The sequence below is a fragment of the Neomonachus schauinslandi genome, chromosome 10 (assembly GCF_002201575.2).
Source record: "Neomonachus schauinslandi chromosome 10, ASM220157v2, whole genome shotgun sequence".
NCBI classification, from domain to species: domain Eukaryota; kingdom Metazoa; phylum Chordata; class Mammalia; order Carnivora; family Phocidae; genus Neomonachus; species Neomonachus schauinslandi.
Window position 1 is genome coordinate 103,615,115 of NC_058412.1, and position 23,205 is coordinate 103,638,319.

General features: G+C 40.5%; 1 protein-coding gene across 4 annotated transcripts in view; it reads right to left on the reverse strand.

Annotated features, from left to right (window-relative positions):
- PLCB4 (phospholipase C beta 4) overlaps nt 1-23,205 on the reverse strand; it is a 163,366-nt gene that overhangs the window by 66,629 nt on the left and 73,532 nt on the right. For all 4 annotated transcript variants that reach the window (XM_021688952.1, XM_021688951.1, XM_021688953.1 and 1 more), the window contains exons 10-17: nt 21,916-22,024; nt 17,357-17,567; nt 16,256-16,349; nt 14,096-14,175; nt 13,454-13,538; nt 10,231-10,321; nt 7,945-8,040; nt 2,747-2,847 (exon numbers count right to left, since the gene is read on the reverse strand). In XM_021688952.1, the coding sequence (XP_021544627.1) occupies nt 2,747-2,847; nt 7,945-8,040; nt 10,231-10,321; nt 13,454-13,538; nt 14,096-14,175; nt 16,256-16,349; nt 17,357-17,567; nt 21,916-22,024 (867 nt within the window). The remainder of the gene's footprint in view (nt 1-2,746; nt 2,848-7,944; nt 8,041-10,230; nt 10,322-13,453; nt 13,539-14,095; nt 14,176-16,255; nt 16,350-17,356; nt 17,568-21,915; nt 22,025-23,205) is intronic.

A 23,205-nucleotide genomic window follows, 5' to 3' on the forward strand; every position in this document is an offset into this window, starting at 1 on the left:
GAGTCTTAGTAGGCATCCAAGAGTCTCCAAATAGTGGCAGTACTCTCTATCAGAAGAGGAAGGGCGTAATCTAAGTGTTCCTTAGGCTTTGCTTTTCAAACACTCTCCAATTTTCAGCTACTACCAAATGCATGCACCTCCTGGCATCTTCATCCTTCATCCACTGTCTTCAATGACTAAGAATCCCTGCACCCATCAAAGACCACACCCTCACATCACCATGGATACCATCCACTCTGACCTTCTCCAGGAACTCACAGGCAGTTATCTCTTCTCTCTCTTGCAAGACTCATCTCTCCCTCTCTACGGCACCATTTCCAAAAGTTTGCAAACACACTCTAGATTCATTCATTCTAAAAATAACACTCCCTTGACTCCTCAGATTGCTATGGCTACCAGCCTATACCTTGCTTCCCTTTATAGCAAAACTTCTCAAAAGTATAGTCTCTACTCATTCACATCTGTCTGTTTCAGTGGCCCCCACCATACCATTGAAACTTCTCTTTTCAAGGTTACGAATGACCTCCATGTTGCCAGCAATGGACACTCTTGAGTCTTCTTAGTGAGTTTATCAACAGTGGTCAAAAACCAACCACTTTGCCAGGGGCCAGGAGGTGGGAGAAATGGGGAGGTGTTGGTCAAAGGGGACAAACATCTAGTTAGTAGTACATTCCGGGGATCTAACAAATAGCATGGTGTCTATAGTTAACAACATTTTACTGTATACTTGAAAGTTACTCAGAGAACAGATCTTAAATGTTCTCACCACACACACACACACACACACACACACACACACACACAGAGGTAATTATGAGGCAATGGATATGTTCATTAACCTTATTGAAATAATCATTTCATAATCTATCAAATCATCACCTATACATTTTCAACTTACACAATGTTATGTGTCAATTATATTTCAATTAAGCTGCAGGGGGAAAAAAAAAAAACACCTTTCTTTTCATCTTCCCCCTGGTTTCTTGGCTTCCTTGATCTTCCTTCATCTATTTCCCTCCTACCTCTTGGGACATACCTTGCTCTTCTTTTCTGGCCTGCCTTCTCTGCCTCTACCCATGGATCATCTCACTTATTTCGATGGCTTTAAATCCTATCTCCTGAACTCCCAGTTTATATCTCCTGCCCCACCTCTCCTCTAATTCTAGATACAGGTGATGATGATGCTCACAACAATGGTGAAGATGAAAATGATAATAGAGCAGCAATAATGAATGCCTTAATGGGAATGACCATGTGCTAGGCACCATAGGAAGCTCTTTACATATTCTAGACCCAACGACTCTTCACAATGGACCAATGGGATAGGTATTATCATCTTCATTTTGCAGTTGAGAAAACCCAGGCACTGGGAGCTTCAGTGACTTACCTGAGGTCACACAGGTAGGAAATGAAAGCAGCGTCATGGGTCAAGGCTACAGGTGCCTAGGTGGCCTGCCCCTGGAGTATCTCACTGGCATCAAAGATCCTGTCCCACTTGAGACACTGAGTTCTTTCTCTTCCAGTCTTCCCCACTGTCCACCCAGCTCCTCAGACTCAGACCCAGAGAGTCATCTCATTTTTCTCTTTCCTGCTCACTTGCCCACCTTCAGTCCATCAGCAAGTTGGATCATTTTTGTTTCCTCAGTAGACCTTGAACCCACTCAGTCCTGTTTCTACTGTCTGGTTTAAGCCTTGGGGGTCTGGCTAAGTGCAACAGTCTGGCCCAACCGCTTTTCCCGCGTCCACTCTCGCTCCCTTCTAACCAGTCTCCATACGGTCACATGTAGTGGTTTTTAAAAACTCCTATCAGGCTGCATTGCTCCCTTCTTTAAACATTTTCAGTGGCTTCAGATTCCACTTGAATTAACATTTGAGTTTCTCATAGTAGCTTCCCAAATCCCATATCATCTAGTTCCTACCTGCCTGTACAATCTCATCTTGTTTCCCTCTGCCCCTCACTCAGCCCACTCTGTTCAGTGTTGTTCAGTTGCTGTTATCTCATAGCTGGGCCCTTCCTCTACTTCTGTGCATGGCTGGTTCTTCTTTACCTTTGGGGTTCTGGTGTCCTTATTCCCTCAACCTCGTGATTCTCCATTTTAGCACTAGTTTTTAGTTTCATACTAGCACTTTCACAAATTGTAATTATATAGTTGATAGTTTATTGTCTGTTTCCTACTCCCTTCCAATAAACTCCCATCAGACTATAAGCTCCATGAGAGCAGAAACTAAGCCTGTTTTGATCTTTTTGGGGTTGTTATGGCCTAGACTATGCCTTGCACACAGTAGGTACATAATGGCCATTTTTCTTGGCTAAACAGTTTGACGGATGGAAAAACTTTCATGTTTATTCTACATTAGGAGGGAGAGGAGATATTTAACTGGTGGGACTGGTTTTCTAATGAGGACTTGCTTGGGAGAATCGGGTGGGTCAACAGGCTAACCTCTGTCCCCAGGTTGCTGTTGTAATCTCATATTCACCTATAATAATGCAATAAATGATATTACTTAAAGGATACTGGACAAATAGGTGGTGGTCAACACTGGGCATGGCTAATGAGCAATTCAAATGTCTTTTCTAACTTATTATTGTGCATAGCTTGCATTAAGATACTGATTCTGGTCACCCAATGTAGAAAGGGAATTATAGGCTACTTTATTTTCTTGTAGTTGTCACATTTTTAAAATTCATAACTATTAGCTACTACTTCTTGACAATCATGAAAAAAAGGGACACCGAGACTCTGACCTTCTTGACACTATTTGCAACAGCCTCCTTGTGACCCAAGTCATCAGCAGAAAGTTCATTTCCAAATTTGTATTCAGGGTGAGCTTCCTCCTCTTGGTCAGCTGTGTGAAAGACAAAAGGAAAATCCATGAAGCCAAATTACTGCCCATTAGTCAGATCTTCTTCAGAACCTTGGGTGGAGCATAAACTCCTTCAGAAGGCAAGGAAGCTAAATGAAGATGGGAACATTTAAATAGGCAAACTTTTTCAAGTAAAACTCTCACTAGCTCTCAAGGCCAAGGAGCACATCTTGTTAGCTGTTATTTCTCACACATCTAGCATGATGTTTGACATGCGTGTTGCTTAATGCATTCTTTTTTTTTTTTTTTAAAGATTTTATTTGTTTATTTGACAGAGACATAGCAAGAGAGGGAACACAAGCAGGGGGAGTGGGAGAGGGAGAAGCAGGGGGAGTGGGAGAGGGAGAAGCAGGCTTCCCGCCGAGCAGGGAGCCCGATGCGGGGCTCGATCCCAGGACCCTGGGATCATGACCTGAGCCGAAGGCAGCCGCTTAATGACTGAGCCACCCAGGCGCCCCGCTTAATGCATTCTTCTTAAGTGAGTGATGATTTCCATCCCAGTACACTAACTGTAAAAATTAAAGCCTCAAGCACTCAGGAATATCTGTGACTTACACAGGGTGTTTTGAGCTTCCCTGGGACTTAGGGAAAACACAAGGAAGATACGAGAAAAGGAAAATACACTTGATAATTTTAAAAAAGAGACTAAATATGTATTTGAATATTGAGGGCATAGTGACATGTGGCCGGGAGTGGTGTGACATAAAAGAGAAAGAGCTTGGGAGGACTGGACTGCACCTGTAAACCACCTGTCAACCCTGGCTTGGATTTCAGAGACACAAGAATCATTCCTAGGGCTCATGCTAACTGGGAGGCTGGAAGTGAGTGCTAAATAAAGCTGATGCCCCAGGAGCATGGCCCAGGCTGTGAAAGGAGGCACAGGAGGACTCAGTCCACCAGTCCAGAAAGTGACAAGAACTCTGGATCTTCCTGAGGCTGGTATCATCCCAGGGCTGTCAGTGGACAAAGAATCACCCACATGCTGGTGTGAGATCTGGATTCCCATGATCCCCACTCTACAAAAAGCTCCCAGGTTAGGATTTGCCTAAAAACTTGTCAAGATCAGGAGAAACCCATAGGCCTCAGGACAAGGCCAACACAAATTCATGAGTGATCACTACTGGAAAAAACAGTGAAATAATTTCTGAGTATGGACTCCTGAGAGTGGGAAGTAGACCCGTAAGAATTGGAAATTTTTTTTATGATGAAAAAAACTATTCCATCAGTTCTAAGATGCATTTTTTTTTCACATAGTAGTATTTCTGATGTTGTAACATGCTCTTTTAATCGATGCTATTTTACAATTACTTGGAAGCATTTTCTTTCCTAGTCATCATAAAATAATGGTGTCTTTCAACTGATGGTGTCTTAGATTTGGAATTTCTTGAGGGATTGTTTTTTGCAAAGTGTTATTCCAGACATGGAAAAAAAGTGAGGCAAGACAGACAGACACCCTCCTGTTTTGAAACTGGTATTTTGATGGATGGATGAGTGTAGGTAGATGATTACAAAGAGAAAAAAAAAAGTAGGTCATATAGGCCTTTGGCAGGAAAAAAAGGATTTAAGGAGCTGGAATAGGTCTTTAAAAAACCTAGTCCAGTGTGTCCACTTTATAGATGAGGAAATAGATTCAGAGATATGACTTACAAATCTAAGGTCACAGAGTAAGATATGGACCTAGATTTCTCTGGATTCTTAGCACAGTGCTCTTAACTTGACACTGAGTTTCCATGACCGCTGGATTTCTATGACCTACAGTCTGTAACCAAGATTTTGAAACTTCCCAACATTATTAGTAAATTTCCAGTTCATATATCTCTAAGTCTAACCTGGCCAGCCGGATATAAACTACTTGAAGTCAAGGAATGTGTCCCATACAAGTGGTAGAGACGACTTTAAAAAAGTTGTATGAAAAGGGGTGCCTGGGTGGCTTAGTTGGTTAAGTGTCTGACTCTTGGTTTTGGCTCAGGTCTTGATCTCGGGGTCCTGAGATCGAGCCCTGCATCGGGGTCCACACTCAGCATGGAGTCTGCTTGTCCCTCTCCCTCTGCTCCCCCACCTCTCTCTCTCTCTTGCATGTGTGCTCTCTCTCAAATAAATAAATAATCTTTTAAAAAGAAAAAGAGTTGTATGAATGAATGTTGCCATCCCTTGATTGTGCAAGGATGTGCAGACATACCCACAACCACAGTTTTGGCATTCCCCACTGCTTGTCACTACAGTCCTGGAAGCCACGTGTCCTTCTGAATCTAAATCCTGCCTAATGAATGGGCACATGCTTTCATTGACTAAGGGCTATTCTATTTTCTACAGCCTCCAGGCAGGGTACCCTTTCGAGCTATGCTTGGTTTCCTCTTGCCTGCTGTGTTGAAGTATTTAGAGACTCTAGTCATTCATGTATAGTAGGATCGTACTGTGACACTGGGGTAATTATAGCCAACTGGTTGACCAGAATTAAGCCAGGCATCACTGAGGGAAACTAAGAATATGTAACTGGTAAAGCAGAAACCTGTATACACTTAAACAGAAATTCAAGTGGATGATAATTGTCCTCTCAGCTAATTTTCTACATGTATGCTATCCCACATGATTATTTCTGTTCACACTGAACAACATGGGAGCCATCAGAGCCAAATATTTTGTAGGAATAATGAACATATGCATAAAAGGTGGAAAGTACCCTTAAGGATGATAAGTGGAATCACACTGACCCTCATCTTTGGTTAGTGTGTGTTCAAGAAATTTCACATCTTTGACTATCATCAGTTACATTTTTTTCTCTAAAAAAAATGTTAACAATTTTGTGTATTTGTGTTCCCTTCATATTCCTGTATATTAGAAGGGCAGTATTGTAAGGTAAAAAAGGTCTTGTACCTGGAGTCAGGCAATTCTGGGATTGAATCTTAGTGTCACTGTACACCAGCTGTGGGGTCATGTGCAGACTATGTTTACCTCTCTAAGCTTCAACTTCCTTGTCTGAAAAATGAGTGTAATGACACCTATTTCATTGGGCCATATAAAGATAAGGTGGTGATGCAAACTGCTTCGTTCACAGTTAGTACAACAATGGTGGTTGCTATTCATATTATTATTTTCCTTGTTAATTCAGTCCAGTATTCTGCAGTTTGTTTTACTGGATTGTAGGATCTAATAACGTCTAAAATGTTATAATATTCATCTTTTCAAATTTTTGAAGTATTTTATTGACCTTTTCAAATAATATTCCTTTCAGTATTTTATTCTTAAATCATGTTTAGGTTTATTATTTGCAAAAAAAAAAAAAAAAAGTGAAATAATAGGCATCGTGGTTGACAGCATTTTCCAAAGACAGCTCCAATATCTGCTCTCCTACATGCTCTTCTAGAATGTGATCTTGCTACTCACCCAACCCCTCGAACCTGGGTGGGCCTTAATTTTGCTTTGATGAACAAAATATACAGGCAATGATGATGAGCCAGTTCTGGGCATAGTTCTTAAAGTAGTTTAGCAGCTTCTGCATTCTGCCTCTTGGAACACTGGCTCTCAGGTTGCTCCATCTAGAAACTTGGCCACCATGCTGTGAGAAGCCCAAACCACATGGACAGGACACATGGAGGTGCTCTGGTCCTCAGACCCTGCTGAGCTTCCCACAGCAACTGCCAGCCACAGGAGTGGGCCATCTGGGACAACCGGCCCAACCAAACCTTCAGCTGACTCTAGCTCTGGATGTCGTTTGCCTGCAAATGCATGAGAAACTTGAGGGAGAAGCACCAGTGGGAGTCCAGATGCCCCCACAGAACTATGAGAGAAAGTAATAAAGTGTTTTTTTTAAGCCTCTAGATTTTGGGGTGGTTACACAGTAATAGATCATTGTAACAGTCACCAATTAAATAACTCCAGGTATCTTCGCCCTCCTAGACACTCCCTGCCATATACAACCTATGAAAGTAAGTCAGTATGCCTGTTCTCTGGGAGTGGAGTTGAACCCCTGGTTTGGATATGCAACACACACCATCATGGTGAAGTCTGTTCCATAGTGAGCCATCTTTATTAAGCCATTTTTATTATTGAGATTAGTTAATTCTCATAGCTTTCAGGTTTTCACCTATAGTATCAAACTTTCCTAAAGTCTACTCGTATATTTCAGATGTTTATATAGTAAGTGAAGAGAGTTTCTGCTAGTGTTTCTACATTATTTAGCCCCAAACCACTACATAAATCCAAGGCACTGTCCAACCAGTAGACGCAAAATGTAAAGCCAAGTCATTTTGCTAATCAATTTTCATACCACATAGTGGAGAAATAATTTTCTAAAACATTCCAAACCTTTCCAAAGACCCATTTAAAACCAAATATTATGGCTGTGGCTATATGGCCCAAGTAAAATAGAAGCTAGTAGCAAATATTCAAATATTTTAAGCAAGGCTACCTTTGCTAAAATTACCTACCTATATTGATAATTCTGGTGAGCTGGTTATTTGAAAGAATTTTAACTTGAAATTTTAATACTGGCTTTGAATTCCGAGTTCATTTTGTGTGTGCACACCAACCCATCATTTACCTGAGGGTCCCTAACTCATGTTCCTTTCCTTGTAACTTGCCTTAGTACTATCATCATTAACAACCTTGAAGTTTATGCTTTTGTTTATAGGAAGGGATTGCAAAATGTTCTTTTTATTCCAACCCCTTGCCTTCTACAGCAAGGATTCTCTGGCTGTGAATTTCTGCTGAGCAGCTGAATGCACAACAGGAAGGGAGATGATCAAGCCACAAAAATCTAGTGCCCAGGTAAACTGGAAGGAACATTTGGAAAAATACCAAAAAATACCAAAAGATTAAAGCTTGGTGCATGAATACACACTTGACTAATAAGAATTAAGCCATCACATTATATAAAAGAGTCCATGGAGACAAACTCATGTTTTTCTTATTTTAAGAAATATTTTTGTGGGGCGCCTGGCTGGCTCAGTTGGAGAGCATGCAACTCTTGATCTTGGGGTCATGGGTTTGAGCCCCACATTGGGTGTAGAAAGTACTTAAAGATAAACTTTTTTTAAAAAGTATTTTTGTGACACATAAATTAAAAGAAAACCAACTCACCACTTTCTATCTCCTCTTCATTATCATCCTCGAGGATGCTAACTGGGGCGGCAGATTCTCCAGCTTCCATCATGCTTTTCAAAGCCTCGAGCTGTTCTGTTATTCAAAACCAACAGGAAGGAGATGGTGACAGATGCTAGATGACTTGCAAAGCTGGAGTCCTAAGATCAACACTGAGAAGGGAATGTATTGTCTAAGCTCCTCATGGCTATGTTCCTAAGGCCACTGTCTCACCTTGACCTGCTGGCTGGACTTCTCATGGGACGTGCAACCGTCACATTGTCTACACTTGATGAAGGAACTATGGGAGTGTGGGTGAAATGCCCAAAGTTCTGGTCCTACGTTTGAGAGGAAGGCTCAGTCACTGAAAAGGATTTAGGCTTGGTGACAAAAGCCCATGATTTCGAGACCGATGATATTAAAGTGATGTAAAAGAGACATGCACACTGGAGACTGACACAACTTCAGGACAAAAATGTCTGTGACTGATAGACCTGAGATTATTATCCTCTATAGAAAGCTCTTATACATCAGTAAGATCCCCGAAAGAACTTTGAAAATGGAAAAAGATATAGAAGCATGTTATCGATAATGATATATCAAGAAACTACTTACTAAAAACATAACTATCAAAAAACCACAGTCTCGTTTTCCTTCTACCAGACGGACACACACACATACAAGATGGCCAAATGCCAGCAGTAAGAATATCACTGGGAAGCAGGCATTCTCCTGTATTTTGGTGAGAGTGTAAATTGGTACAATTTTTCTGAAAGACAGTATAACAAGATGCATCACAATATAAAATGTATATATGCTTTGGCCAACCAACTTGAATTGCACCAACTGATTCCAAGGAGAAGCTGCGCAAACGTACAAAATGAACATTGACACAGGTTTATCACTGTTTTTAAAGTAAAATGAAAATCCATCAATTTGGGACCAGCTAAATGGTAGCATATCCCACATAATAAATTCTGCAGTGTTTCATACATTAAAAGTTAGTATGTAGTAACTGTAGTAGGAATGTAAGTATACTCAATTGGTTGAATTAAAGATAATTAAAAAATCAGTATATTTAACATGATCCCAGTTTTATCAAAAATGTATGTCTAAACATGTAGCTATAGTACATGTATCTATGTGTAAAATATATAACTCAGTGCTATTTTATTATTTTCTTATATTTTTCTTTGTTGTTTTCATTTTCCTATGGTATTCCTTCTGTAATAAATAATAATTACTGCAATTTAAAACTTAAAGAAGATGCAGTATATATATACACACACACACACACACACACACACACACACAATGGAATACTACTCAGCCATCAAAAGATGAAATCTTGCCATTTGCAACGACGTGCATGGAACCAGAGTGTATTATGCTAAGTGAAATCAGTCAGAGAAAGGTTATTATCATATGATCTCACTGATATGTGGAATTTAAGAAACATAACAGAGGAGTATAGGGGAAGGGAGGGAAAAATGAAACAAGACAAAATCAGAGAGGGAGGCCAACCATAAGAGACTCTTAATCATAGGAAACAAACTGAGGATTGCTGGAGGGGACAGGTGTGGGGATAGGGTAACTGGGTGATGGACATTAAGGAGGGCAAGTGATGTAATGAGCACTGGGTGTCATATAAGACTGATGCCTCACTGAACTCTACCTCTGAAACTAATAATACACTATACGTTAATTAATTGAATTTAAATTCAAAAAAATAAAACTTAGAATACCTAGGGTAAAAACACAATGTAATCATACCAATATTTAATGTTACCAATTCATTGAATTAAGAGATTGGCCGAAAGGAAGTATTTTCAAAAAAAATCTCCAGGGAAAATATAAAATCATTTCTCTCTCTCCACACATATACACATTCACACATTCACCCAGGACCCCTAGATATGTATATCTCACAAAGGCAAACTGCAAAGGGAAGGCTTTTAAGAGGACTTTAAAGCATACTAAATGATAAAATGCTGGTTCCTTCTATCTTGATAAATTCTATAGTTCCTCTTTCACTTTCTTCTCATTTTGCCTTGGGATCATTCCAAATCCTGTATCCTATGAATATATGAATATGTTTTTCCCACTGCAAGAACCTACACTTAAATGTCAATGTGGCCACTTCACTCTGAAAAGTATATGCAACACTGCTATGCTCCCTTCCTCCTCCACATCAGTGGTTTTAAAATAGATTTCATTTTAGACAGCTGAATTGTCCAAACACACAATGAGTGTATGCTTCATCACTGGTGTGTGTCTTTGACTTACTTTTTTCAACCTCAGGTTTCAGCCGTTTATTTTTGATGAGTATTTTTCTTTTGAGGTCATTGGGGGATGGTAAGGGCCTACCTGGTTCAAGCTAGAGATAAACAGAAAAGGCTGAATTAATGATGTGCTTCTTCAGTTTCATTCCCAGCCCAGAGTGAGCATGGAGGCCTGTTATACAGCCCAACATCCACTAGATGGCAGTCCGCACAGTTTTATGTTTTCATTCCCCAACCCCAATCAGCCTACTGCATGCAACTCTGCCTTAGACTGCAAACTTGACATCCACAGTCTCCCAGAGCTATGTAGAGCCACTCTACCTTCCCCAGCGGGAGCTGGGTCTGACCTGGGGTGCTGTTGGGGGAGGGCTCCTGCTCAACTTCAGGTCTTGCTCCTTTTATATATCAGGTAAAGTATAACGGGTCATTGTGATAGCTAGGGTCAGAACTGCTTTCCCAGGCAGAAGTCAAGGGCTCCCCTAATCCCCCCAAGTGTTCAGCTGTATTAGGAAGCCTGTTTACTCAGTAGGCTGATGTAACCCCAATACTTGGGATTGTGGTTTTGTAGGTTCAGTAAGAGAATCAAGAAGGGAGTGGTCAATTACTGAAACCTGACCTCTACTGTGGTTTCGTTTGCTTGGATTTATGTCTGCAAAAGCGAAGTCCTTTATTCTATTACCTCTGACCCATACAACTACGCCATATCTAGCCACCCATTCCCCATTCTCCCATGCATCCATGTATGCCCCCACCCACCCAACAACCCACTCATCTTTTCCATGCATCCATTCATTTTTTCCCAAAAGTAATCCTTTTACTACTTATTACATGCAAAGCACTGTGCATTCCTATGTCTGTGTTGCCTCAAAGCTCTTGCCAAAATTCTGCTTCCTTCCAAAGCCTGCTGTAACTGGTTCATTCCCCAGTGATCTCTCTTGAACCTGGCTATCTCTAGTAAGTATTCAATAGGTCACAGGCCATCTTCCTTTGTAGCTATAGTTTTACCTGTGTGTTTTGTGTCTCCCCCACAGCCCCCCTCAAGACTGAAAGCTTTTTACTTCAGGGAGGTCTTACTCCCATGTGTATTCATCTACCCTCCCCACAACACTTATCATGTATGTGCATATCACTCTACGAAACATACAGGGGTCTTTCCACAGAAGCAAGCACCTTAGCCCAGTTGGAAAAGGAAACAGAGGGCCTAAGTAAAACTAAAATTAAAAAATCAGGGCCGTTTTGGGCGCCTGGGTGGCTCAGTCGTTAAGCCTCTTCCTTCAGCTCAGGTCATGATCCCAGAGTCCTGGGATCGAGTCCCACATCGGGCTCCCTGCTCAATGGGAAGCCTGCTTCTCCCTCTCCCACTCCCCCTGCTTGTGTTCCTGCTCTCGCTGTCTCTGTCAAATAAATAAATAAAATCTTTAAAAAAAAAAAATCAGGGCCATTTCTTAGTCTGGGTTCCCTCAGAATCAGTCTCTGAGACAAGGATGTGAATAGTCCCATAGTCTATTTGGGCAGCAGCCTCAGGAATGTCCAACAGGGGGTGGGAAAGTGAGAAAAAGAAGGCAAGCAGCCAACCCCAAGGGGGTGTTATCAGACAAGTTATCACCGAGGGGGCAGGCATGTGGTCCGGCTGGGGAGCCTGACTGCTCTGGAGCTGTTCCTCCTGCCGAGTGAGGGGGCCAAGGGGGAGGGGTGTGAGCTCTCCAGCACTTCTGGCCTGTCTTTCGCATATGGGCAGAGCAGGCTCCGGGGACCAGAGCACCCCACCTCACAGGAAAAGCTTCAGGCACTGGCAGCCAAAAGTCAGGCCAGCATGCAGGGAAAACAGGGAATGCGGCACGGACAGGGGCAGGGAGCCTGCAGCATGGCGTCCGTAGGCTGAAGACAATCGGGGGTGGGTGCAAAGGATGCAAATATCCTTGTGTCCTAGATTTTTTTCCAGTTTTTTTTTTTTTTTTTTTACTACTGCAAAGTACTTTATACTTAATCCCGTTAGCTCTCTTACTACTCATAACATCTTGGCACAGTGAGGGACGCCTGGGTGGCTCAGTCAGTTAAGCGTCTGCCTTCGGCTCAGGTCATGATCCCAGGGTCCTGGGATCAAGTCCCGCATCGGGCTCCCTGCTCAGCGGGAAAGCCTGCTTCTCCCTCTCCCACTCCCCCTGCTTGTGTTCCCTCTCTTGCTGTGTCTCTCTCTGTCAAATAAATAAATAAAATCTTTAAAAAAAAAAAAAACATCTTGGCACAGTGGATCTTCACCACTTGGAGGTTATGGATCCTTGCAAAAATGTGATGAACTCTCTGGAATAATTATATACAAAAAAAAAAATTATATGCAATTAGAATGAGGTCACAGACCTCACAAAGCCTATCTATGGGCCACAGGTTAAAAGTTCTTTGCTGTATGAAACAATTTGCGGGTGTAAAAATGAAGCTCAAAAAAATGGATGTATAATATTTTCCAAGTATTTGGGTTTTTTTCGTTTTTTTTTTTTTTTTTTTTAGAGACTTTTTTTCTTTGACAGAGAGAGACAGCACGCATACAGGTGCACGCACGAGTGGGTGGGGGGAGGCTCTCGGGCAGACTCTGCACTGGGTGTGGAGGCCAACTTGGGGCTCCATCTCACGACCCCGAGATAATGACCTGAGCCAAAACCAAGAGTCGGACACTCAACCGACTGAGCCACCCAGGCACCCCCAATATTTGTTTTGGAGTTGGGAGATTGAACTTCAGACTCCTGTGACTTCAGTTTAGGGGACTTCTCACAGCAATGGGCTCCCATGGGTGCTGAACCCTATGTGCACATTTGATTCACATGAAGGGTTTTTTAAAAACACCATGCTCAGGCCTTACTCAGATCAATTAACTCAGAATCTCTGAGTGGGGCCCTGGCAAAGGTTTTTTAATAGTCCTTGTAGATGATTCTATCATACAACCAAGTTGAGAACAAATGCTGAGTATAGACTCCTGGCCCCTGGGCATTTTACAAAACTTTACAACTGAGATCTCAAAAACCATAAAGACCTCGAGACCTTCTAAATTAAATTGAACCAGATGTTTATTTTATGTCTCTCTACACATCTGTCCGAAGCACGAAAGCTTTCCATACCAATGAATTTAAATAAATATGAAGATCTTTAGTCCTCTAGCACTACTTGACCCTTTAGAAATGAATTTCAAAACAAATCCATTCAGGTTAGAAATATGGTTTGCTAAAAATACATACTGGATGTGATTCAAGTGCTTGTTTCAACAGGAGATCCCCAAATAGATCTTCGCAATATTTGGACATCTTGTACTGTTGATATTTGCTGGAGAGAGAGAACACTGGCATTTGTAAATTCAAACATCCATTAACCGTCCAAGAATAAGAAACATCCATTCCTAGGTGATTAAAAACTCCCACTCTGCAAAATCCACGCTTGTCCTCTTGATGCTAGGTGAGATGCTCGGTTACATACCGCAGACTTTAACTGGTATAGTTTGAAAACTAGATTTTGCCCCCCCAAAATAAGAGTTGGCAAACAATAAAAAATGGCTTTCAAGTTCATCAAGTCTGCTTTCAAATCCACTGCCAAATCTTCCAACTTAGTGGAACTTTGAGCAAGGTGTCCTGATCTCTCACCTTTTAGAGGAAGCATCTCTAAAACACATCAAGATGACTTGTTTTTTTCCCTTTGTATTTTTTTTTTTGGAGGTGGTGGTGGGGGTAGTGATTTGGGGGTTTTTCCTCCCTCTTTTTTTTTTTTTTTTTTGCATAAGACCAAGTGTCCTTACCACTTCCCAAAACTATTCAGCTATTTAAAAAGATGTAGAGCAGCAGTGGGGATTGAGTAATAGATACTTCAAGTAGAACGCATCATTATACCTGCAGTGATTTTCAAAGGAGAGAATTACAGGATATTCGGATGTGACAAATGCAGTTTCCTTGATGGCTTGAATAACATCCTTTAAAGATAAAAAAGAGTTAGAAGACCAAAAAAATAAATTAAGTTACCTGAAACCATTCAGAGACTATTAATTTCAGCTTTTCCAAATGTCAGTTCTGGCAATTAAGACCTGGAGAACCCATTCACCTTGATACCTTTACAGGTGGAGTCTCCTTGTGGTTAGACCCAGGTGCAACTAATGGTTAACGACAATTTTTTTCAAAGCTAACTTTGGCTTCTCCAACATTATGGCGCTATTAACTGGCAAGAAATTTCATCTCAATGGCATGCTGGTTCCTTGCTCAATTACCTGACAAGACAGGTTCAGAGCTCATCTTTCTTGCTGAAAAGCAGGTGAGGTTTTTGCTACATTTCATTAATTTGATGAAGATTCCTGTGACATTTGCAACATCCCTTGTTTCTTATTAGCCTGATGAAAATGGGGGGGAGGAGGTGATGAGGGAGGGTGCTCTCCTTGATCAAGCAACATGTGAGGTTAAACAGGAGGTGTTCTGGATGCCTCTCTCTGAACCAGAAAGTCAGTCATTTGAAACAACCTTTGAATGAGCTGAGCATATCCTTCCCACAGATGGCTGACCTTGCTCTCTTGCTTAGCTTTAGAAAGCATGGTTTCAAACTGATGTTTCTACAACCACAGCATCATATTTGGTAAAAATCCCCAAATTCTTACTGGCTTATCGTTAACCACAGGAAAAATTCAGTTAAATTGGAAAAAAATTTTACAGTAATCTAGGGAAGTCCATTTGAAACCCATCTAATGCCTTGGGTTAAATAATCCTGGAGTATTTTAGTGAGCATCCTTATGGCTAAGTCCTTTATTCTTGCTTAAAGCTTCTTCACAGGTGAAAACTCCTGTGACCTTGATTGTCCTTGAGTTGATCAAGAATTAAGTCCTTGAGGAAAATTTTGGCTCTGCCCATGGGTTCTCCTTTGCTCACCTCTGAGCTGAGAAGAAATAGCCTTCTTTTCAGTTAAGCTTCCTTATTAGGCTCCTTAATTCTCTAAAGAGGACAACCCTTCCTGTCAGTTTGGTTGGCTGTGCAAACTCATGGCTTCCCACTTGAATATATTCTTGATACTTCTCAGGGAGTATAATTCCTTCTCAGGGAACATAATCTTGAATTCACTGATGCTCAAAATTCACCAACATCTGGCTAAGAGAAATGGTATGTGCATGGAGTGTTATGGGTAAAGGGCCTAGGCATCTGTTTTTACAAATACCTCTGGTGATTTCCCACATGTAGGCAGGATTGAGAACCACTGCTCCAGATGTTGCAATAACTATTCCAAATTGCACCAAACTGACAGAGACAGATGTACCTGAATATTGGCCAACCACAGAATTTCATTTTTTGACTTGTCTTTTGGCAGGCTATCGTTGGAGCGTATTGAGGAGTGTTGTAAGAAACTAACCTTCAAACTGTACACAGAGATCACCAAAAGGCCATTACTGAAATGTCTGTCTCTAAAACTGCAGATGCCTCTCTTTGAGGGTCCTTGGGGAAAAGTCTTCTCTGGCATCAGGACCAGGAAAAACTATGCTTCTTTGGATCAATGGCTCTGTTTCTAGTTTACAAATCTTGTGAATCATCATGTTTCTCTCCTTGCACTAAATTCTAGAAAGTTTGGAGCCCATTTGTGGCATGGCTTGGCAGTTTATAGGACTTCTTATGGAGGATTCATAAACTCTCACCTCACTCACTTAGCTCCTTGCTCTTACAGGCACTATTTATAATCTATTTGATTTTATGTATTCTATTTATCTTTTTACGCCCATTTGAAGTCCTTCAGAAAGAATGCAAAGTAAGCAAGAAAACAGAAGACTGTTTTTAAAGTAATTAGAGTCTGGGGACTCTGGCAGAGAAACCTCATTATATGGTGCTGTCACCATTTGAAAGCAGCAAAGTTAGAAAAAGATGGTGCTATGAAGTGGAGAAAACAGTTTTCTTGACTTTCTCTTCAAAACTGGGGGAAAGGAATATGAAGGCAAAACACTTGAGAAAATGAATAACCTGTTTTCTCCACTCCATCTATCTCTATGATAGTCTGGAAAAGACTATGGCTATTTTGAAACTTACCTTAAAAAGGATATCTGTACACATTGCTTTTCCATGAGTTATTATTGGTTCTTGGTCTTCACCTTTTCCATCCCAACAGTCAAGTTCAACACATCTAGGCACACAGTGAAATTACAATATTGAACCCTTATAATAAAATAGTGTGTGTGTGCAAATTAAAAGAAGCTACATCAAAATAAGTTGTTTTCTTAAAGAAGTAGAACATGGACTGAGTTAAGTAACATGATTATTTCATGGAGTATTAGGCCAAAATCACATTATATTCTTTATCACACTGGTGTCATCAAAAAGGAACTGTCAGAGATTAAGACAGACTTAGGAGATACAACCACCAGTGAAGTTCTGGATGAAATTCCAGTCATGACACAGGTACAATGAAGGACAATTTGGGGACAAATGGGAACATCTGAATACGGGCTGGGTTTTAGATGATGTTAAAGAACAATTTTTAAAATTTTGTTAGGTGAAATGATGTAACTTTGGCCATAAAAGAAAATGTTCTCATTGTGTCAAGTATTCAGAGACAGAAGTAGTGATGTCATTTCCTTAGTGTCTCTCCATACACAAAAAATAGTGAGTTATTAAAAAGTAAGGTATGGTTAATGGTAACCAAGAAAAAATATCATCATGTAACTACATTTCTTATTTTTCACTTTCAGCATTTTTTCCATATTTTAAACCTCAAATATTTGCTTATTTCCATAGAAGAAAAACCATTTTCAATAATCTTTATTCTCAGAGAATGACATTTTAGAACTTTTAACATTAAGTAGAGCTAAATTTGCAAATGTTTCAGACCAATAAGAAACTTAGCATGACTTCTTGAAAAAATTTTTTTTGCAATTTTGATCAAAAGGGGGGATAATTAAAATTTACAGTAAAAAATGTCTTTTGGCCCAAAGGAGGATTCTAGAACTTTCTGGAGCAGAGATTTTCTTTTTCAAGGTTATATGACCAGGATAATCAATTAAAGGGAAGGAAAAAGGTCTTTTTCATTCTGAATACTGCGTCCTATTTTTTTTTTTTAAGAGAAAAGTCAATTAAATTGAAGGGCATCATTAAAAAAAAAAAAAAAAAAAAAAGCTGTCCTGAGTTTCTGACCTGCAACCAGCCAGGAGAACCTGTCTGTACATTTCTACTGAAGATTTCCCGCCAAACTGTCGGCCCGTGAGATAGGTATTATGGGAAGAACTGATGAAGTAGTGGGCCAGAGGATGGTCCATTTCTTGGTAAAGTTCTAAACGATCCAGGAAGACTGGGGCATTTTCATCTGACATCAGATATCTGCAAAACCCATCACTTGATATGAGGCCTAAGGGAAAAAAAGAACAGCTAGTAGACATGTGGCTCGGAAGATACACCTCTCACGTTTTTCTTCTTGAAAATTGAGGCAACTTAATCAAGAGTAAAAACTTCTCATTCTCGTTCCCAAGGACCTTCATCCTTCAGAACTTGAACAAAATAAGAGCTGCACATTACAAGTAACCTAATGCATTCCAAATGATGGGTGGTGTTCTGCTTTTGTAAGTAGGATGGCAGAAGCACACGATTCCCTGAGCTCAGAAGTGCAGCCCCAGAAGCCGTGGTGACCAGGGGTCAAGGGGACCTTCATCAGTTCCATTTCTACCACTCACTCCTTATGTTCTTGGGTCTCAACATCCTCTTATGTCAAATGGGGGGAAATCCTGGCCACATCTGCTTTCCAGGACTATCGTAAATGGTAAAGAAGAATACATACGAGAGGGGCTCTTAAAATAGTGGAAAACAGGGGTGCCTGGGTGGCTCAGCTGGTTAAGCATTTGATTCTTGATTTCAGCTCAGGTCTTGATCTCAGGATTATGAGTTCAAGCCCCATGTTGGGCTCAAGTGGAAAACCTACAACTGTAGGGCACTATTGTTCTCACTGGATCAGAGAAGGGATGAGCAGCCTCTCTGGGTTTCAACAATTCATTTCTCCTCTTTTATCTATGAAACACGGTGTGGGACTGGTGAGAAGAGTATTCAGTCGTCACTGAAATGTGGCTCCAAGAGCCACTGTTCATTTTGGTCAATCCTTTCTGATACAGGGCAGGTCCCCTGTGGTCTCAGAAGAAGCAATCAACATTTCTACATCTCTTACCCCGTCAACCATTGACCACCTCAGCTTTTTGTTTTTATTTAAGCATTGGCAAGTTATGAACTGATTTCAAGCTTATAAAAAAGTACAGATGATAGCATAATAAATAACTATGGGCCCACACCACAGCTTTGTAACATTTTACCTTATTTGTTTTACATTTTTCAGAGGAATACGTAATTACAGATGCCTTTGCAGCACCCTGTGCTCCCACCCTCCATCCTACTGCATGCAGTCCCTCTTTCTACTCCCTTTTAGACAACCACTCCCAACTTTTTGTATTGAACATTCTCAAAACAGCTTTGTAACTCTACTACATATGCCTTTAACCAAATAGGCAGTTGTATTTAAAAGCTTATATAAAAGATATTCCACTATTTGCATATGCAACTTGCTATTTTTACATTTTCTTAGAACTTATTCAGTTCGTATAAATAGCTTTTGGTCATTTATTTTTCCCTGAATAATGTACAGTAGTATGTGTAGTGGTAGTACGTAGGATTGTAGAATGTAGAGTAGATCCATGTATGAATATACTCATTTATTGTCAATGATTCTGTTGATAGGTATTTAGGTAATTTCTAATTATAAATAAACATACTACAATAAAAATCTGTGTACCTATCTCCTTGGGCACACACATCCGTTCTAAGAGCAAGTACTTTTTTTTTTTTAATTTTATTTATTTATTTGAGAGTGAGAAGGAGAGCGAGACAGAGAGAGCATGAGAGGGGGAGGGTCAGAGGGAGAAGCAGACTCCCCGCCGAGCAGGAAGCCCGATGCGGGACTCGATCCAGGGACTCCAGGATCATGACCTGAGCCGAAGGCAGTCGCTTAACCAACTGAGCCACCCAGGCGCCCCTCTAAGAGCAAGTACTTTTTAAGGCACTGGGACAGATGGAGTGATGGGAGAAACAGACACGCCCAGCCTTCGTGAAATGTTTTATGGGAAAGAGAACAAATAAATTAGCAAATAAATATAAGTATAATGTAATATCACGCAAGTGCTAGAAGGAAATAGAAAGCAGGGAATGAAGGTGATCAAGGATGACCAGGATGCTGTGTTAGATACGTGGCCAGCAAAAGCCCTTCTGAGGAGGTCACATTCACGAATAGGTAGCAAGCCACATGCAATCTGGGGAATCATCCCAGGTAGAAGGATCAGCAAGTGCAAAGGCCTTGATGCAGGAGTGTGTGACTGAGGCGAAAGGTAGTTAGAAATGAGGCTGGAGAGGAAGCCAAAAGCTACATCAGTTAGACTGAAGTCTTTGCTAAGTACTGTGGATTTTACTCTAAATGTGTTGGGAAGCCTTTGGAGGGTTCTGAAGAGTGGAATAACATGATTAGATTTAGTTTTTAAAGGTTTAGTCTGGCTGCTGTGTGGAGCATAAACTGTAGAGCACTGAGTAGAAAGAAGACGACTAGTTAAAAGTCAACTGGCATCGTCCAGGAAGACATGATGTAGGCCTGGAGAGTCCGATGAAGGTAGAGATGGTGAGAAGTGATTTATTCAGGAATTATTCTGAGGACAGATCTGGTAGGTTTTGCTGATGGATCAGAAGTGATGTGAAAGAACGAAAGCAAGGCAAGGAAGATTCCAAGAGTTTTGGCTTGAAATCTGGGTGAACCATGGTACCATTTTCCAGGCTGAGAAGGGGACAGGCCTACGGGCAGGGAGAATCAAAACATGTTGTACATATACATTCGAAATGCCCATTCAGTATCCAAATGGAGAATTCTACCGCAGGTCTATAGTTGAAATGAGAGGTTAGGAGTGGAGAATTTGAAAGTCGTGTGTAGAAAGAAATGTAAAAGCACTGACTTGGGTGAGGGCACTTCCTCTGACATCCAGAGCTGGGAACGAGATGGGAGATGCTACCTACATACCTGGAGGTGGAAAGGCTGGGCTGTAGGAGGGGCATATTTACCACTCTACCAATTATTGCCAAACTATTCAAAAAGGTGGTTGTTTGTACCAATTTATGCTTTTCCCAGAAGTTTATAACGCCTTTTGCACCCATACTTAAGAATGGCAGACTTTAAAATTTCTGTCATTTGTGAAATGGTGAAGCTATGATTTTTATATGTGTCAACGTAATTTCATAGACTTTAGGACCTGGAAGGACTTTGGAAATAATGAGAGAGACACCTCTATCCTAACATTTATCATACTGCCAAGGAACTGCTGAGCCTTGTCCTTCAACAGATCACAACTGCCTTACTTGCTTTTGAATCCCCAACATCTGGCACAGTGCTTGGCACCCAGTCAGCCCTCTATAAACTTTAAGAAATGAAAGTAGGGGAGCGAAATACTAGTTGAATGACTGTAAGGGCTCCACCAGGTTACAAGCAGGGAAACCGAAGCCCAGGAATAGAGTCCCTTGCTCAAGGTCACACAGTGACAGGGGAGCAACAAGAATCCAATCAAATAGTGCTATATTATCTATCAAGCCACCCTTCCCTTCACTTTAATCCCATTCAATGGAGAATAAATAGTAATACTCAGAGTGTTGGTAGAAAGGTAAATAAGGAAGCACTCTTGCTGAAAGGAGGTATTCGGGGCCCTAGCAGGAAGTGTAAGTGTATGTCTTTTTCACTTGGAAAAATATCAGGGGTGGGTCATGTGTTGTGGTGGGCCAGCATGCATATACACGGGTTCTATGCGGGTCCAGAGATTATATAAACCTTTCAGTCACATTCACTGAGATACAAAGCAAAAAGAACTCAGAAACCGGAGGCCCTAATGCCCAGGGGCACATTGGAGAGATAGAACTTGAACCTGAATCTCCCTTCAACTCTCTACTGGGACACAAGGCTGAGGCTGGAGCTCAGGTAGCTCTTTTCTCAGGACTTCCTGTCCAATTATGGTAGCATCACCTCTCCCATCCTTTGCAGGAGCCTCCCACTGCCATAAGACTGATCTTCAGTTCCCTCTCCATGCCTTTTCTTTGTCAAATATTGGAATGGACAGCACACTGTTTCCAATGTTTCATTGAAAGAGGCAAATGTTCAGAAACCCCAATAATTTGCTAAATTGATTCTTGAGCATTTAATTTCCTATCAGTTGCATTTGTATTCCATAACAGAGGTCTAATGATGGGAAGGCTCATCAAATCATGTATTAAAATTTACATGGCTTGGCAAAACAAAAGGGAGAAAAAGAAGGTATAAACTTTTATAAGATGTGAAATTCCTTCCAAGATTGCAAACAGACACTGTATGGGCATTTTTGCAGTTTGAGCATTAGGCAATACTAAAGATCGAATGTAAGAGAGGACAACGGGGAAAATATCACTACCATGTGTTTAATAATGTAGTAAATTTACATTATACCTCAGGCAGCATGGGCAAATTCTGATGTAAGGTAAAATTTATACTAACTTAGAACAGGGGAAAAAAAAATCAGTCCATTAAAAATCCTTGGCTCTAGGGAGCTCCAAAGCATTTAAAGATGTCTTTAACTAAAAATCCAAGAATGTTTAAAGTTGCATATAGTCTTGCTTTTTCTTTAATAAAGAAAATTATCTTTTTTCACTTTTATTACCTTTTTTCTTCAAATCTTCATCAGGCTCATACATCTCGATGATCTGCATCGCCCTTTTAGCATCATAAAATGGGAATAAAATTTCATTCAGTCGAGGGTCTCGCTGATGCTATGATGAGAAAATAACCCCATTTAGGTTGACATTTCTCACCCTTGGGGCATTACACATCACTAAAGTACATAATTTCTAAAATAAGATATATTGAGAATATCACATTTACAGTTACAAAGATAGGATTTCACTGTCCTACTGTCTTTCTCCCTAAAATATACTTCAAAAAAGTCCAACTTTGGGAATGCTTTGGTTTCCCTCACTGAACTAGAAAGAGAATACAGAATATATATATATATATATATGTGCATATATATATATATATATACACACACACACACATATATTTTCCCTCAAAAGCTAAAGGATACATAAAATGGTGTACATGTCAATTGTACTGTCTTCTAGTCCCCATACCCCAGGTGAGAGATTTGGCATAAATATCTATAAAAAGTGAGGTCAAAAATCTTTGGGGGAAAAAAAAAGGAAAAACAAAAGCAAAAACTAAAAAAACCCTCCAAAAAACCCAAATAACTCAAATAGTTAATATACTAACTTAGGTGCCGAAAAACAATAGTAACAACAACAACAACAAAAATCCCTAAGGTTAAAACAGGCAAACATCGTTTCATTTTCGTTATATATATATTTTTTTACATAAAGAAAAGATTTCTTGGGCAGTCTGCAAACTTCATTTTCTTGAGTAAATATTTATCAAATCAGTCATAATAATGATGACAATTAATCGGCACAAGGATATGTATCAATTATTGACAATATGAAAATCTGTATTTAAATTATCAGTAGTTCAGAAAGTCTTTTTCACTATGAACTAGAACTGGGTTTGCCCTGAGGAAATTCTCTGGGCAAGGGGAGTCCATGAATGATTAAGGCACTTAGGAAGCTGGTGATGCCAGTCTTTAAAAATCAGCACCTGGATGCTCATGGTACTACAGGAGGCACCAGGAACAATGCTATTTCTGCAGTTCTGTCACCCAAACTTCACAGCAGTGGTGAAAAACTCCAATTTACTGACTCAGCTACAATTTTCTGTATGTGTGTGTGTTGTGCGTGTCTCTGCATGTGTGTGTGTCTGTGTGTCTATATCTGGAGGCAGTGGGTCCGTGAAACTTCCTTAATGTTCACCGTGAATTGGACCCTGGTCATTCATCAAATCTATAACTTCTATGGAAATCATGGCAGAGAAGCAGATGTGAGCAAAACCTGGTCAATGGGTA